Source organism: Podarcis cretensis (genome assembly GCF_951804945.1).
Source record: "Podarcis cretensis genome assembly, chromosome: 7".
Classification (NCBI taxonomy): Eukaryota; Metazoa; Chordata; class Lepidosauria; order Squamata; family Lacertidae; genus Podarcis; species Podarcis cretensis.
This window is the reverse complement of record NC_137176.1, coordinates 33,372,846-33,391,853: the sequence shown is the minus strand read 5'-3', so window position 1 is coordinate 33,391,853 and position 19,008 is coordinate 33,372,846. Positions and strand designations below refer to the sequence as shown.

The window sequence follows — 19,008 nt, the reverse complement described above, 5'->3', positions numbered from 1 at the left end:
TGTCTGTGATGAGATGTCTATATGGGAATAGCTATACAGGAAGGTCATAGTTGGCTGCCTCTAGGAGATGAGACACTACAAATAAAGACCTCCCTATATACAGTAGCAAAGAGAAATGAGTTTTACAGATGTGACCAGCTTCAAATATCCAAAATGTGCCCCTGCTCCCAGCAGACCTAGACTATATGTTGGAAATATTTTCTCATGCTGTCTGGCAACTCTTAGTTACTGGGTCCACTACATGAAGAGGTAGAATTTTAATACAATTTAAATAAAAATAATTATGTTAAAAAAGCTTGGATTTCAAACTTTTATCATTTTTTTTAAAAAAAAAGCTAATGGAGAATTCCTTAGGTTGGACTGATATATACTCAATAACCAGCTGTCAAATTTGGATATTAAATAATTATATGCATATTTTGTGCTATGACTGCTCAATTGAATACATTTCTACATAAGTCAATGTCTGCGTGTGCTCAGCAGCTTTGCTGGGTTATTTGACAGCAAGATGCTATTGTAACAATAGCTGCCAACTTTCAACACTCCAAAGATTAATGAGTGAGCTTTAATCTTTGAATATATGCAGTTCCATACAAAGCAGTATAAATTAAAAATAATGGATACTTTGATGCTTTGTTTGAAGAAAATACAATATTGCCAATCATACTGTAAAATTATAGTGGCAATAAATAAAATAACTGTCCCAATCAATCTAACAATGAATAAAATATTTTTTTTAGAAGTGATGTAATAAAACAAACTTTAGTATCACTCCTGGTCATTTGCTACGTGTAATCACATGGTAGAGTTCCAAAGCCCATGTGGGCTGTGGGAGTTTATTGGAGTAGTTACCTTAGAAAAGTTTTTTTTCTGCTTCAGAATCTATAAGTAAAGAAAAATGGGCTAAATACAGTTGCTTGCATGAAGCCTTAAGCGGAATCCTGAATTTGAAGTACCTGGGATCAATATGCTCGGTTTTAAGTGTCATTAGAGAAAACGTGGTTCTGGTTAATTATTGGTGCAGAAATTAAGAGTTTTACAAATATCACTGCAACTGGAAGTGTTCAAAGCCATTTTTACATATGTTTTGGGGAATATTAAAATCTATTCATTCAGCTTTTCTGCAATCTCTATTTTCCTCCTTTAGCAAATCTTTGACTCCCTTTTTGTTCAAAGGTCAAGCATCGTCCTAGCCAATTATAGGTTTTAGAATGTATTTTTATGTCATGTGTGAATTACACTGTATATGCTTTGATGGAAAGTGGTTTAAAATATTTAAAATAAAAAATGGGTATTTACTTTATTTCTATTCCATTGCTAACTCTGAGGAGCTTGGGACAACAGGTATCTAGGTTTTCCCAGCTGGTCTACCATCCCACCCTTTCAAGGTTTGGGTGATTACATATTAATTACAACAGACCATTCTTGCCCAGACCATATTGTTCCTGCTCCCAGAGAAACAATTTACAACAATCCTACTTTTATCACTAAAGGCCAAATTATGAGTAGTCATTGGGAAAATGCAACTATTAAAGTTCCTAGAGCATGAGCTCTGTCTTTTTTAACAGTAGTATGGTTTTTTGGTGAAGATGGCTACTTTTCCAAAATCTGTTGCATCTTTAAAATCTTGAAAAGCTGAGAAATAATTTAGATCCCTACAAACATTTTCTTTTCCTACAACAATGCTAACTCGTTCAGTGACTTCTTCAGAAAAAAGAGAGATACATACATATAGTCAACAGCACTATTCTATACAGATCTGCTCAGAATTCTCATTGTTAATAGTGCATACTTCCAGATAGGAAAGTAGCCTGAAATAATTATAAGTCAGACATTCCATAAAAGGACAATCAGTACAATTTTCGGTAAATAGTCTGTTCACAGTTCTCAATAATTGAATTGCTCATTTCATGCTGCCTGCTGTAAATATTTCTTAGATAGGAACAGGATTCTGTTTGTTGGAGCCAATGGAAAACACTTTCAAAAAGACTTCTACTTTTGTGAAAATAATTCATGCCATTATGGAAAAGGATTCTGAACTAAAGCCATAAATTGTAATAATTTGCTAAAGTTAATTCTTTGGATTAACACACAAAAGCCATCCTATCCCATACACAGTAAATATAAAAGCAACTTTAGAGAGTATTATCCTGTTATGTTATTGCAGCTTGCAGTTTTTTTTGCACTCAGTGTCAACTATCCTGAAAAGAAACATTGAAGAAGATTTCAATGAAATACATTCCAAAAAATCTATATATAGTTATTCAGGCGTAACTTGAAATAGATTAGAAGCCCACTGGATAAACCACATCAAAGCAACTGTTGGCACAGACAAATTCTGAAGATACAGAAGGATTATTTTCTTTTCTACATTAATTGTGATGTTGCAGGTTAACTGCTGAAAACCAGGGTGGCGGGAGCTTTCAATTTTTTTATTATGCATTAGACTTACTTTTCTTTAAGGAAATCCACTACCCTTTTGAAGTCCGCGACACAGTATTCCCTCTTCATGTCCATGAGTACGCTATCAGAGGCACTTTGAACTGGTACATGAAGAAATGCATAGACTCTTGGATGGTTGAGAATTTTTGCCATTTCCTAGAAGATTAAAAATTAAAAGAATAACATTTTTACCACATCCTGATAGGCACGCCATTGCCTCCATTCATCACCAGCTTACAGAATGTAATATTAACCAGCATTACAACACACATTTGTGTGAGGATGCACTGGAGTACTCAACATTTTATTTATGATGAAATCACATGCACCTGCAATGGATCACCGATGAATACGTGAAACATATTTACTGAAAAGCATCATGTCTGAGGTGGAGTAAAGGAATATGGAAGTTTCGAGGTGCTGCATTGTAAAGGCCCATCCCCCCCGCCTTACAAGTCAACACTTGATAACACAGTAATTAAGTATACACATGTGTGAACTAGCCCTCCTCCAATTCTGTTACTTCTTCTGTTTTCACAATTTCCTGCTGGCAATTTCCCCTTACCAAAATTGAGGCCTAGGTGAAGAACATGAATATCTCTTCATTCTATTGGAGTCATAATTTGACTTGCTGTCTGCTGATATGAAGTTAGATTTGTCCCGGGAATTTTGTAAAATACAAAATAAAAATCCCAATTTCAAACTTGTACTAAATTGGGTGGTTTAATTTAATTTTTTTTACTACTCAGTTATTTTTCCTGATGCCTGGAAATATTCTCCTTTCTACCTCCTTGTACTTCTATGAATTATACTGTGAGACAGCAGATAACACCTCAAAATTTCAGTGCTTCTGTAAGTCCATAAGCCAACTGAGGCAAGGTCCAAGCATGCAATATTTGCTTATTTGCATTTCTCCACCACCTCATAACATAACTTGTTTTGAATGACATATATCATGACCAGGGATCCCCACAACTATTTTTACATACACAAGAGGCCTTTGAACATGCATTTCTCAGGCAGCAGATGAGTTATATCATGACAAACCATTGTTGAATTTGAAGGAACTTTCCAAATCACTGGGCATCACCCAAGCCCTCAGAAGTTGATGACATAGCACTGGATGCTAACCAGCAAATGGAAAGTTGAAACACATAAGGACTTATGAGCCAACAGCCAACAGGGAGATTTTTCCTGCTTCTATTATGTTCAATTCAATATAATACAAGGTGTTAACAAATGAAGTCATGGAAGATGGTTTAGGACACAGAGAGTTAGAGCCAACCAGGTCACTGTGCGAGCAGAACAGCTTCCATGAGTGTGGCGAAAGTCCTTTCCCTCTCATCTAGATCCTATGTCGTAAAATTAGTCCTAGCTTTATTATAATAAGCAGGTTATAAAACCTGGCACAGAACGAACATCTAAAGTTGGGGGGTTCCCCAAAATATTTTTATTGGTCTTTTCAGAGACTGGAGGTGTCAAGTGAACCGCCACACACAAATATTGTAGCATTATTTTACTATATGACTTGCTGGGGTTGATATATCATAAAAAACCTTGCTGCAGAAAGTTTAACTGCTCTAAAAAATAATAATCCGGAAAAACAACTCTTCTTCCTCCTTCCATGTAATCTCATTTGTATTTACATCACCACGTTAGATGCATTCTAAAGTCGAACAAAAGTACTATCTTGTTCTTACATAAGTAATTTAATTTAATGTTAAAAGCAAAAAAAGCTACAGATAGCAACACGTTTCCGCATAATTTTATGATGTTTTCTGGGATATGTTCTTATTAAGCTTCTTTTCCCCCTCATTCTCTCATTTAAAAGTTATATACAAAATATGCATTCAAAAAACGAAAACAAAATCCTGATACTAATGAATCAAATTGCATTACTGCAGATTATTCAGATGATGTCGTAAAGCAGAAAAACGTGTCAGGTCATCTGTCAAGGAACACAAAAGATTTTATGCATTCAAGTCAAATGACAGATTTGTAATAGCAGAGGTGGTGGCTGATAGGACTTTAATTAGCCATCAGAATATAAATACCTCATATACTGATATCTCATTTGGTTATTAATGAATATACAAATATTAAAAGAAAAACTGTCGACAGTTAATTATGCAAGGTATACATTTGCTCTGTGTTAATAGCATTATCTTTTGGCCCTGGTGTCCTGAGCCAATAGCAATTATAAAGATATGCTGTTTCTTCTTCTTCTTCTTCTTCTTCTTCTTCTTCTTCTTCTTCTTCTTCTTCTTCTTCGCAAAAGCAGATAATTTTATTCTTTGTAAAACTGTATTTTGCAGTGATACTTACATTTGCTACCAAAAATCTACAGACTCAATTAATGTTGATCATCCTCCTGCTGCTAATCCATGAACAAAATTAGCCTTAGCTCCAAAGATTTGCCACAGGCAGATGGCATTTATAAGTGACTGACAGAGGACTTGACACCGAGCACAAGATTTACGAGTGGAAAAGTCTGCATTCAAATATCCCCCCACTATCTCTCATGGAATAATAGGAATTAAAGAGAACATTTGTGATGGATTTTAATTGCTGTAGGCTGCTTTGGGATCCAATTTTAGTTGAAAAGACAGAAAGAAATGCTAGGGCTGAATCAGGGTTGCATAAGTGGGACTCTACTCATGCAGCAGGGCTTTTCTGGCCCCACTTCTCTCACAATCAACTACACACTCACAAAGCTATACCAGAGCACTGAGGAACTCTCTTGAATGGCATGGGATGTGGTACTCAGCTTGTGCAAACTGCCTAAGCCCTACTGGGAGAGTTCAGCTGGTAGAGCATGAGACTCATAAACTCAGGGTTGTGGGTTCAAGACCCACGCTGGGCAAAAGACTCCTGCATTGCACAAGGTTGGACAAGATGACACTCGTGGTCCCTTCCAACTCTACAGTTCTATGGTTCTACTGCTGTACATTCCCCACCACCATCAGTACCACATCTCACATTGTGCTGGAGGGTTCCCTAACTCTCAGGGGTTGCTGGGAACTGTAACAGGGAAGAGGGGAGAGGACCCCACCCTCTGTCCGCTGTACAAGCAGAATTCTGCTCATGCAAAACCTGAATCTGTACCGTGCTAAACTATTGTATTATAAAAACAACCACCTTGAAATCTAAGAAGAGAGTTCAAAGAACCTACAAATTCACTTCTGCTCCAAAAGGCATGGGAATTGTAAATTACAGCACCACCCTTAACTTGCCCACCATGAAAGCAGTAAAGAGGCTGACAGTCTTAGATATGTGTTCGCTTACAACTAAGCCGCCATGCATACACGCTATGCCTTGATCTTTCAGCAACAGTAAAGCTGGCACTGCATAAAAATTTAATAAGAATTTTCTTACATACTGAAATTCCCATTGGAAAGAACGGATGCAACAGCAACCTCCATTTGGAAAGAAATCCTATTGCTGGTCACAGATCAAATGAAGCGACTCTGGGAGAATACAGAGGAGCAGCATCTTTGGGACTGGCAGGGGTGCAAGATGGCATGGAAAGGGGAAGGCACCACGGTGAATGGGGGTAGTGGGTGAAATGACAGAATACAGGGACTGGGTACAATGGCCAAGAAATAGGTGGAATGATAGGACTATGGTCCCATCCATCAGTCAGTAAAAGAGAACCTGCTCTGTTGTTGGCTTCCCTTTTCCCACCCCATTCCCTTTTCCTTTAATATTGTGTTTGTTAAGATGTGAGACTCCATCAAGGCCTGCCTCTCTGCATGTAGGAAAGTAGCATGTCTCAGGTAAGATTTCAGCTCTACTGTCATGTGAATTATCCAAGGGAACCAAGGTTTGTTTTTTTAATGAGGGAGAATTCAAGCATGGAGTTCCCCCACTTGTTACCTTAAATGGTACTGTCTAGAAAGGGCTGTGTTTTGGGGTATTTCCAAACATGGTAGCTTCATGAACGTGGCTAAGATGAAAATCAGGAAAGACTATAGGGCTTGCTAAACAACACTAAGGAATGGTTAACTGATAGCACAGAAATAATACAATTGTGATGAAATCAACTCAACACATTTCTCAAAGGTGGCAAATTCTGTTAACACTGGGAAATATATTTCTATCACTCGCTAAATACATTTCACATCTTCTAAACAACTTCACAGTGTAGAATATTGAAGTATTTATTGTGTTATAAGGGGGGGGAGAGAGAGAGGGAGAGAGAGGAGAAAATTAGTGGTTGTACAACAATACATTTTTAAGTGTTGTGTCAGAGCATGTCTGGAGAAGTGAAAGAGCAAAGAAATGCTATTGTAACTTGCTGTACCATTGGCATTTTGTGGGCATTCAAAGGAAGGGGAGGTGGAAAGCACCATACAGCACTTGACTCTACGGCTGGTGTATCACTGAAACATCCTGAATTAATAATGATGATAAAATCCACAGATGGCATATGGTGGGGTTCGAACTAGACTCAGTTTGACAGGTAACATGGAAGGCTATGCATCTCATCTCATCTTGTGAAATTAAGCATTTAAATGGCACTAGCAGATTTGAGCGGCCTTTAAATTTACCTATATACCTTCACACTCAAACACAAGGTGCAGTACAGACAGGGAAATTGTGAAAATGTTTTAAAAGTCTCATGTCAACTGATTTCTGAAGCAACAGCAAAGCAAGCAGCATTTAGAGCCAGATTTCTCAACAGCATAATTTCACTGCTTCAGTTTACTTGCTACTTACACTGACATACATGGGCCTTAAAAGTGTTTACCACACAAGCATACATACCGCAGAATATCCAAAATTTCAACTCAGGAAAAAAAAAAACCATAGAAGAAACTCATATACAAGCCCAGTGTTCAAATTCTGGCACTCTTTGGCTCACTAATTCTGATCCTGACAATGTAACCTCTATATAATGAAGGGAGACAATCTCCACATGGTCTCTCCCACAGCTCAGTGGAAAGAGCCCTCTGATCTGCAGATTAGTGGAGATGATTTCTCTGTAACTACTCTCATCTCTCAGCTGGAAAAACCCTCCTCCAGCTCCTGATGGAGATGATGTCACTGCAGTGGTCCAGAAGAACTTAATATACTGCTCATCAAGTCAGAAAGCTGCAGACAATCAAGATGGAAGGCAAAAGCAACACAGTGGATACCAATTATTATTTTTTTAAGTTGCCACTTTAGTTTTTCTAAATGTTGCTCTCTGTCCATTCTCCATTGCTGGTTCTAATAGCCTTGGCTTTCACCAGTGTTGGCCATTGATGCGATCTCTCAATATCATTTCTAAGAACAAATGAAGTGCACCAGCTGTTCTTAAATGATTTTGAGTGGCAAGTATGGGTGTGAAGCAACAGGAAACGATGGAGGTGCATGTTAACCTCGGTTGTCAAACGTAATATGTTCCGGAAGCCCCCTTGGCTTCCGAGACATTCGGCAACCGAGATGTGGCTTCTGATTGGTTGCAAGAGCTTCTTGCACTCATGTGGAAGCCACGTCGGATGTTCGGCTTCTGAAAAACGTTCAAAAACCAGAGCATTTACTTCGGTGTTTTCGGTGTTCGGGAGCCAAAATGTTAGAAAACGGAGCCGTTCAACAACCAAGCTTTGACTGTATCAAGATGTACTGCATTAACACAAATACCATACAGCCCACTTCTAGTTTACATTTTCCTCATGGAAAGGGGTGGGCACATGCCTGTGACACAGGTTGGGTTTTCTCTGAAGAAAACCGTTATTGAAGTTGCCCTTAACCCACTTGCAACACAAAATTCTGTGAAGGTATGAGCTCCTTTGACAATGTTATTTCATAAAAACATACTAGTGTACAAATTCTGTTCATAATCTGATAGACAAAAGAATTCTAAAATAATTTTGAGATGATCATCTATGAAGGCAGACTGTTGTAACTTCCCATCCGAGCCAGAAGTCTGCTATTAGTTATTTTGGACCCTATCATCACAGCATGCAATTAATGTCAAGAATTCACTCCATTGCTTTATATCGTATTTTTTGCCCTATAGGACACACCGGCCCATAGGACGCACCTAGATTTTTTTTTGGGGGGGGAAATAAAGGCGAAAAAAATTATTTCCCCCCCAGGCGCGGGGCTGGGGCGGGGGAAGCCCGAGCTTCCCCCTCTCCCAACCCCCAGAACGGGACCCAGAGCCATGCCGAAGCTGCGTGCAGCTTTGGCATCGCTCTGGGAGCTTGCGGGGCTGGGGGCGGAGACCCCAGCCCCCAGAACAGGCTGCCGCCCCAAGCCTCGCACGCCCGGCGGGACCTCCCGCAGGGCGCGGGAGGCTTGCGGACACCTTCCCGAAGCACGGGGCGTCCTTCGGAGGGCACCCCGTGCTTCGGGATGCAGGCTGCCGCCCCAAGCCTCGCGCGCCCGGCGGGACCTCCCGCCGGGCGCGCGAGGCTTGCAGATAGCTTCCTGAAGCCTGGAGAGCGAGAGGGGTCGGTGCGCACCGATGCCTCTCGCTCTCCAGGCTTCAGCAAAAGCCTGCATTCGCCCCATAGGACGCACACACATTTCCCCTTCATTTTTGGAGGGGAAAAAGTGCATCCTATAGGGCGAAAAATACGGTATATTTATCACCACCCAGGGACCTCTTTCTTATCACCACTACTTGAAACAAAAGCAAAGGTTGTTCTGGTTAAGAAAGATGCTTTCAGAAGTAGTCACCACCCCTCCAACTCTCGCTCCCTCTAATCCTGCACACAATGCACACTGCTGAGGAATTTATAATTTCAACTAGCCCTAAAGGCCAGATGGGGAAGGCATCTGTGATCGCTAGCTCAACTTGCAAGCACTACTCCCCAGACTGGAAGAAAATAGACAGACTAAATCACATGGCAGTAAAAAACAACAACCTCGAAATGATGTGGTAGCATTATCAAAAATATGTGGAAGCTTTTATACAAATTCACTGATCAAACCTGCATGGTGCTTGAAATAAACATAATAATGTGCTGTTGGGCAGCCACGGCAAACCTGTGACCATCTAGATGCTGTTAGATGACAACTCCAATCCCCCTGACCACTGAATCAAACCATAAAATTATTATTATTGATGGTAGGTTTAAGATGATCCTACTGCCAGAAGCAGAAGTCAAAAGATCAGAGTGCTGCAGCCAGATTTCTCAAGCTAAAAAAAAAATCAAAAAAATCCTTCAGCTCTTACCAGAAAGAGAGATAATCTGCAGTTAAACTTATGGGATGGTGGGGTGGGAGCTCTCACCTGACCTCCAGTTGCCCATGTTTCTGTGGCATACTGGGATGGAAGGGAGCAAGATGACAGTGTGAAACAAATGCATTATGGGAGTGCTGGATTAGCTCTCCTGCTTTGCTGATCCCACCCTATGTACTGATATGCAGCAGTGATGCAGGTGACTACAGTTCAGGCCAGCACCCCGCTGACCTGTCTGATAATGGCTTTAGAAATGGCCAGTCTCTTTGGCTATGAGCTATGTTTCAATCAATCAGTCCAATCAATCAATCAATCAATCAATCAATGCTGTTTGGACTATTGGCACTATGTTAAAAAATCAAGGAGACATTTTGTACTCTTATTTCTCTCTCTGTTTCCATTATTTTATTGTTTTTGTAGTTTGCTGTTTTAATTATGTTTTATAATATGTATTTAAGACATTTTAAATTTGCAAGCTGTCCTGTGACTGCTTGGTTAAAGCCAGCAGAGAAACTCCAAAATAGTAAAAATAAAATTAATACAGCATTATCTGTACGGACACCAAACCAAATATTTCACTATATTTATAAAAGTGCCAAAAAAGCCTCTTAAACCTTTAAAAAATATTGCTTGAGATCTAAAGGTTCAAGAACAAAGGGCTAAAGTCCACATATGGTGCTGCTACTGTATGACACAGAATTAAATTATGCTAACTAATTCTGATAAGCATCTCCAAGCATCTCACACCCACACAAAAACCCTTAGTAATTATTTTTTGTGTGTGTGTGTGTGGGGGGGGAGTTAAAATAGCATAGATAAAGAAAAAGCAAAATATTCTAAGGTATGTTCTTGCTTATGATAACTCATACAAAGTCAACATTAGCGCTGGTTACTACACATTTTTTAAATCCCAATGAAGAGTTCACAATAACTGTAGATTATTCAGAACTGCAGAGTATAGATCTTAACCAAGGAATTTAATCCTGGATGCTTAAGTCTAATTCTTTAAAAAAACATATGGGAGAGATAGCTTTGATCTGCTTGTACACAGCAAGAATGCTACCTCTGCAAAGCAAGGAGTGTGTGAGTCAAAGTTTGATTACGAAATGTATTTTATCTTTCATGTAGTATATATTGCTTGATAATTTGCTGTTGAACGGCTACTTCCACAGGGGTCCACATTTAAAAGTTGCACATTCGCAGTTTAATTTCTGTGCATTTACACTAGACAAATTGACTCCTGATTTTATCCTGCCTTGGGTTTAATGAAGTAAATTTAGCCATGACATAATCCCAGTTTGGGCTATAGATAAAACTTGTCGCTGTAAGACTTTATTTCACACAGGGTGCAAAATCAGCTTGTTCAGTCACCACAGTGATTCCCCTTTTGAAAGTTACCTCCAGATGCTCTAAAATATAGGGAGGGTTCGTCATGCCAAGTCTTAGCATTGCTCCTTCAGGGATTACTTCAACCAGCTTCCATAGGAGAGTAGGGAGGTCTGTGCCAATGTCTCTTCCGTAAGCCCCTGTGTCTTCACTGGTCAGCCATATCTCGCATACCCCTTCTGTCAACAAGAGAAGGAGCAAGATAATTAACAAATCTGCTTTTGAGCTTGTTATTTTAACATACAGCTGCTCACTCTTTTTTAATGCACTATTTCATAAACTAAACTATTATGCCGCCAGTCTGGTTATTCAATTGCAAAGAAAGAGAGGTATATCCCTTGGGTAGTAGTGGATTACTGAGTTCATTTTATGAGCATCAGAGTGCTACAACAATGCTGTAAATTATTGCTTTGGAGTGATTAACATTCACAGCCAGTGACTAATGTGAGACGCCTTTTTAATGCAACTCAGACAGGAGTAAGATTGCACTTCCATTACTAAGACTTTCTGGCTTATTAATCCATGAGCAAGTACTATATAGTGCTGGTCAAACTGCTAACAGTTAGCTGACTTACTGCCTAGTTAACAGCCTGTAAAAGGCAAAGTAGCTAAGTCTCAAACAGGCCAAACTGCTGACTATACTGATCATCCCTTATAGGGAAGCAACTGTTACAAACCAAAACCTTTACATGGTATTTACAAGGCTATATTAAACTTGACTATTTAAAAACATCAACAACCAGTCAGTGTGATATGGCGAAATATTCACCTCAAGAAAATGCTTCTTCAAGCAGCTCATGTATGACTGAGGTTGCAGGAAATCATATTATTTTACTTGTAGCTTAAAAGAATATGATTCTTGAACATAAGTTAATTACATCTTCCCTTACAAGAAATGACTGTTAGAGTGCAAGCTTATTTTAGTTATAAAACTCTGTAAACCACCACGTAGAATGAGCGGTGGAAAAAAGGCCCCCATTGAGGTCACCATGTTATTTAAGAAGAAATCCTAAATATGGAAAGCCAGAATAATTTACACCATCTTAAATTAAACCGGCATAAAGTATGCCATATCCGAACTCTTCAGGAGCAAGTCTACTGTTGGCTGAGCCATCCTAAGCCAGGCAGAGGGAAGACAAGCCTTTAAAATAGAGTTTGACTTCACCCTTTTTGCCAGAGTGCATTCTGCCATGTTGCTAGGTTACATGACTGAGCTGATTGGAGTTAGGATCCAGCGTTAAGTCCTGCCCCACTATGCTCATTTTTCAGGGCTTATGCCAGTGTCAGTTCTGCCAGTCTCAGCTGAGTGGGATGACTGAGTTACACCAGTGTCTCTCTGGCTGAGCTAGAGCTGGGGGCTTATACCAGCATAGCCCAGCTGAGCTGGGAAAATGCTGACACTTGTTCCTGGCTTCATAAACTATAGGAAAGATAGGAAAGACTGTCCAAACTCTGGCATGATGTCAGTCCATATGCTTTCCCTCTTTCCATTTCAATCAATGGAAAATCTCACTTTCCATTTTAATCAATAATGTTGTCACATAAACTATATGAGAGGAAGCACATACATCAAAACCAGTTAAACAAACAATACGAAAATATTTCATAAAGCAAATCACACAAACAGGACATTAACTACTATTTTCCAGTTGCAAGTGTTCATCAAAACAATGTGCAGGCTTTAAAAATGAAGAGTAATCTTCATTATAAATTTCCCAGTCAAATGGTTCCACATTTTTGACCTGTGAAGAGGGTTTCTGGAATGCTGCCTTGCTGGTGCCAGATGAGTGTAAAGAAATAGTCACCATGAATAGGAATGAAAACAATATTCACATGGAAAAGAACAGCTTTCTCTGAAATCTGCATAGGTGGGGATCATTAGCCCCCTGGTGGGCTGAAAATTAAATCGTATAAAGAGGATGCAGCTGCAACAGTAAATTAGCAAAAACAGGAATAACTGTCTTTACCGCTCTACCATCAGGGCGTTAAATAACAGGGAAAGTCTATTATTCATCCAAGCACAAATACAAACTTCTAAAGAATCTCCGCTTTACCCAGCCTGTTTTTATATCAAAAACATTAGTTCAATTCAGACATCACAGCAAACAATGTAAAGGAAGTTCAACTATGATTTAGTGCAGAAGTGGCCAAGCTGTGGCCCTCTAGATGTCCTAGCCTTCCATTTCGCATCACCCTGGATCACTGGCTATGCTAGCTAGGGCTGATGGGAGTTGGAAGACTACAGGTACTGCACACCTGGCATAGTACAATATGGAAACAGGCCAGCAATGGTTTGATGTAGGTTGTGTACACCCTGGTGTGCGCTAACTATTTTTCGTTGTGATATAAAAATCAACAAACCAAATCATAACATTATATAACTGTATCAACAGCAAAACGTTACAATTTGAAAGTAATTAGTAATAAAGGAACAGACCACAGTATTTGGGGGAAATCTATAGTCTGTTGGCTTGTCTATGTATGCAAGAAAATTGTGACACACTAAAAAAACTACTTCTTCCTAGGTTTAACTTCTGCCTTCCTTATCTACTGACTCAGTACGAGTGTAATCACTATTTCACAGGCACCATTTTCCTGGGTTATTATTCCTTAAGGATTTTTCAGGGGATTTCCAACATCATGCCACACAGATTTCATCAGGTATCAACAGACTCAACAGAAAGTCTGTAGATGTAGGCTGGTCTCTCCTTTCAAAATTTATCACCAATAATTTGGAATTGAAACACCAATAATTTGGGGGTCAAAACTGCCTTGGTCCCTAGGAGTCGGCACCTATGGTACTGATTGAAATATTAATCTGTAGATGTTTTCCTATATTTTTACTTAGTCTTCTACATCCACAGTCTCACCTTCCCAGGCTATGGGATACAATGGAATGTCTTCATTTTTAAAAAATACAAGAGCAATTCCTAGTAAAACTAATGCCTTTCCATTTCTCATGGATCATACTAATGTTCAGAAAATACAGGTTCTTGATCTGAAGCCATTCTCATTCTTACATTACATTACAACTTGTGATAGAGACACTGGGAAAAGTTGGTGATTTCTGAGCACAGAATTTCTATTCCATTTCTTCTGATAAGCTAATAAATACATATCAGTATTAATGTGTCTAAATAGATGCTGATGGAACAAATGTAGAAACTGAAAAAATTCATTGTCAAAGCCCACAGCTAATCTGTGAAGTTGCAATTGTAGTGGCTAAAGAACACCAAAAAGCATTGACCTGTCACTTGAAACTTTCATATGAGCATTTGAAATGGTAACAGGCTGGATTCTACTGTAGAGTGGTTTGCTGCATGATGCTACTTTGGGTGAAACCTAGCTCTGACCTTCACCCTCACCCTCATATTCTTATCAATAATTGCCCAGCCACTTTGCCCTTCCTTTTCCAGCAGAGAATTATTTTGGCAGCCTGCCATGTTCTCCAGAACACAGAACTCTCCCCCACCATACCAAACACGTTTTAAAGAAGACCATCTGCCAAGGATAAGCCTGATTTTGAAGTGTTTGTCAAAAATTGCCTGCAGTCTCAAGGATAATTAATCCAAAATTGCCATTCCTGCTCATGCCCATAGAATTCATCAGTGACACAACATTAGCTCTAAGAAGAAGGAAAAGGCAGATATAGACTGGAAAGCTTATGAAATCAAATCCAACTAACAGAAGCTCATTGTTAAGGTTAATCTTACCCCACCTAAATTATTTGGTTTTCAATTAAGTGCATACTCCTAAACTAAAACATAATAATTAAGCAGGTCCTATTTTAGGAATTTAACAAAATTTGGCAAATGTTTCAGATCTAAAGCGTGGAAGCTGCTAATTTTCCAAAAGCAGAAACTTGCTGCATAATTTCTAATAATAAAATAAACACAGCAGGCTCACTTAAAAAAAAGAAAAGAAGAAGACAAGATGAAGAAGGGCTGGAGGAGCAGTTTTATTTTTCTGCTTCATAGTGGTCTATCCCTTCAGCCCAAACAGTGTCTTAAAATAGATTTTTAAAAACATAAAGTGCAAAATGGGGGCGCAGTGGGGGACAGAAGGACATTTCTGATCACTTCCTTCTGACACACCTGTTATGGTCGCATTTAATTTCGTGCAATCAACATAACATGCATGAATAAAACCATATTGCATTTCCCTTTAAAGCTATGCACATGTAGGAATATTACACCTTTCCAAGATAATTACACTGTTCTCTGTGCAGTTAAGAGGCTGATTTGCATTCCTTTCCTTTGGATTCAACCAGGCACAGCATTTTCCTACTTTAAAAAGGTAAAGGTAAAGGTACCCCTGCCCGTACGGGCCAGTCGTGTCCGACTCTAGGGTTGTGCGCCCATCTCACTTAAGAGGCCGGGGGCCAGCACTGTCCGGAGACACTTCCAGGTCACGTGGCCAGCGTGACGAAGCTGCTCTGGCGAGCCAGCACCAGCGCAGCACACGGAAACGCCGTTTACCTTCCCACTATAAAGCGGTACCTATTTATCTACTTGCACTTAGGGGTGCTTTCGAACTGCTAGGTGGGCAGGAGCTGGGACCGAAAGACGGGAGCTCACCCCGCCGCAGGGATTTGAACCGCCCGACCATACGATCGGCAAGTCCTAGGCACTGAGGTTTTACCCACAGCGCCACCCGCGTCCCTTTTTCCTACTTTAGATCATTTTTAAAAATTCATTGTGAAACTTCTTTCTCCCTATCAAACTCTGAAACCTGGCCCATCAAGTAGGATGCTAATTCCTAAGAGATTAGCCTGATTACTGAGCTCACTGTGGACCTACAATCTGAATTACAAAATTATTTTTCTCCTCCCTCTGAAGTGGGGTAGAAAGACTGACTAAGTCCCAAATGGGACCCTCTTTGTGTCACGCTTCATTAAAATGTCTATCCATAGAAAATAAACTAAAATTCTAAACTGTAGACCCAGGGAGACCAACGTTTAGCTGGGTTGAGGGTATACCCTCTTTCACTTTGCATTTAGGAGAAATGAATACATAGCTTGGCTCTCTGTACAACTATATTAAACACATTATTAATAAACGGTGGCATATTGGTTTTCTTGGCATCAGTAGAACAGAGGAATAAGACATGATGGATCCAGAGGACAACTACGTATTTGAAGCAAAGCAGATCAGTGCCAAGAGACTGATAGTTGGCCAGATGAGTCAGAGAAGATGGGCAAGCATACAAAGGGAAGAATGGACAGGACTTGAGAATGAGAAGAAGCAGAGATCTGGCCAAAACAAAGGAAGGTGGGACAGGGGTGGACAAAATGGCTTATCATGTTTCAACTTAATAAGCAGAGATAAACAAGCCAATTGCCCATGAATACAGCTCCTACACTGCTTTCAGTAAATGCTTTCATCAAGCCATGAAGTCGCTAATTAACCATAGTTTCTCCTTTTGTCCACAATGGAAAACAATGATCACCAGGATCAGAAGATGCCAGGATATTAAACCAACTTCAAATGGTGGTTAACATCCTGGCTTTTTACTGGTTTCCTAGACACTTCCTGGTTTGATTGCTAGTGCCACAAAGCGAGGGGCAAAGGGGCTGCATACCGCAGCTTATTAAGGCAATCATGTTTGAATTAGGTCAATGTGCTGGATCCAACCTAAATCACACTTGGGTCTCACAGAAATCTGTCTGAAAAATTATTCATGACCCAATGATTTTTAGGTGCAAATGACTTAAGCTAGATCCAGTTCAATATCTACATGCGAATCACAAGCAAGTCATTTGACTTTTTCAAAAATAAAAATAAAACAAATCCTATCTCCTCAGAGAGAGACTGGAAAACTATCTAAAAAGTAGAAAAGCCTGAATAACGCATGAAAACAACATATTCTGTGACTGAAGAAACTAATTGTAAAAGAAAGGGCATTTTAAATATAGGCAGTGCCCTTTTTAAAAAGTATGCTCTCTCTCTCTTCTTCAGTAGATAGGTCTGTGGGATCATTAAATGATAAATGGAGCATAGCCTGTTTCTTTCCCCTTACAATGCAAACTATTGTATTTGCTTATAAAAGAGGTCATTCTACCCCTATAGGGACTTCTGCTTTTGTGGCCTAGCAAAGTATAAACTAAGAGCCTTGTCTCACAGTTTGCAGTAATGGACCTTCAGTAGAGTGGAGGGGGATCTATAATGGCTCACTTGATCACTGCAAACAGTATGATAGCAACACTTTACTAACAAAAACAGACCCTAAAGGAAACCCAGACAGACATAGAAGTCTTCATTGTTGTTTTAAGCAGTACCATCTATAATATGCATACGCTTAAAAAAGTGGAGCAAGGGTGAGAGAGACTCATTTATGTCATATATCACTATGATAGATTGGAGTCTCGGGCCACTCTAAGGCTGCAGCAAAAGTTGAATAATGGATCAGAAAATACAACATTTCAAATGGACTAGACATGAAGACGAGAGGGCTTGATTTTCCTTTCCCCATTCACACATACATGTACAAAGATTTAGTATTATTACACTAAAACAAACAAGTATCAGTAAAAGCAGCACATTAGCGACAGGATAACATACAAACTTCAAGGCAAATTCAAAGGGAAAAATTCTTCCTAGGCATGCCCAAGCCGTTGGATGTGCCTAAAATAGTACTTTGCCAATGCCTGTCTAGCTCTCTTTTGTTCCCTAACATAATTCTTTGTACTGCTCCACTTCAGGAAGACAAGGTCTAAATACTTTGGATTTAGAATATTCTCTATGGCATTCTCCCTGCCTCACTCAATGACTCTACAAGATGGCTAACTGCTTTCACTACAACAGAGAAACCAAGCTTAAATTTTCAGGGGGCGGGCATATTAAGACATTCACCTCTTGCAGGTCCAAGATAAAATGTCTGCCCTCTCCTTCTTGAGAAGGAAGAGCTGCTTGACAAAGAATGCCTCATCCCCAGGTGGAGTCAGTACTATCAAACTAGATAGGAGTACAGTGGTACCTCGGATTAAGAACTTAATTGGTTCTGGAGGTCCGTTCTTAACCTGAAACAGTTCTTAACCTGAGGTACCACTTTAGCTAATGGGGCCTCTTGTTGCTGCCGCACCACTGGAGCACGATTTCTGTTCTAATCCTGAAGCAAAGTTCTTAACCCAAGGTACTATTTCTGGGTTAGCAGAGTCTGTAACTTGAAGCATCTGTAACCTGAAGCGTCTATAACTCGAGGTACCACTGTACATCAAAAGCTTGTTTCCTGCTCATATTTTCCTGTACAGATATTATTGCAGGTGAATTCAGGCTTACTGTTTCAGAAACCCTGGCCTTACGTTATGCACATTCAGGGCTCCCCCCCCCTCCCATGGAACTCACCAGAAGTCAGTTCCAGCACCTCTCAGGTGGGCGCCATTGCCATTTTATTAGTAAGACAGCCTTCCCCAGCTTAATGCCTTCCAAATATTTTGAACTCCAGTTCTGTCAGTCCCAGCTGACTGAGGCTGATGCATGTTGTAGTCCAAAAGCATCAGGAGGGCACCAGGTATGGTAGACTGATTTAAGGCAGGTATTTTAAACCTGAAAGAGGGACCATAAAATGGTTTTAAAAAACCCTAAAAATTCAAATAAAATCATGACACATCTCGCACTGAATGGTATAGAATGTCTGACTATGTACCATTAAAAAGCAACAGTAACATAGCTGCAAACCATTACATGTGTAAGACTAGAATGCATTTGATGGCTTGAGAGGCATATGTAGCATAACAGAATAACCATTTAGTATTGATGGGCAAGATATCAAAACATACTCAAATGTACAGTATTGTTGTAGCTAAAACATCAGACACATATTTTTCAGAATTAAAGGCAATCTTAACAGTTTTATGCACACAGCAGGATATAGGGATGATTAAACTTTTTAGTACTAAATAAGAGCTACAAGCAGTTTAAAAAACTTGTTTTCATGGAACCAGATGAAATGGGGTTTCACATTTATGTAATACCAAATTATCATTAAACGCTGTTCATGTAAATATA

The 19,008-nt window shown here is 39.6% G+C and overlaps 1 protein-coding gene across 4 annotated transcripts in view; it reads right to left on the bottom strand.

Annotated features, from left to right (window-relative positions):
• Window positions 1-19,008, bottom strand: part of CDKAL1 (CDKAL1 threonylcarbamoyladenosine tRNA methylthiotransferase) — a 242,049-nt gene that overhangs the window by 71,739 nt on the left and 151,302 nt on the right. For all 4 annotated transcript variants that reach the window (XM_079983780.1, XM_079983779.1, XM_079983781.1 and 1 more), the window contains 2 exons: window positions 11,015-11,181; window positions 2,453-2,598 (listed from right to left, as the gene is read on the bottom strand). In XM_079983780.1, the coding sequence (XP_079839906.1) occupies window positions 2,453-2,598; window positions 11,015-11,181 (313 nt within the window). The remainder of the gene's footprint in view (window positions 1-2,452; window positions 2,599-11,014; window positions 11,182-19,008) is intronic.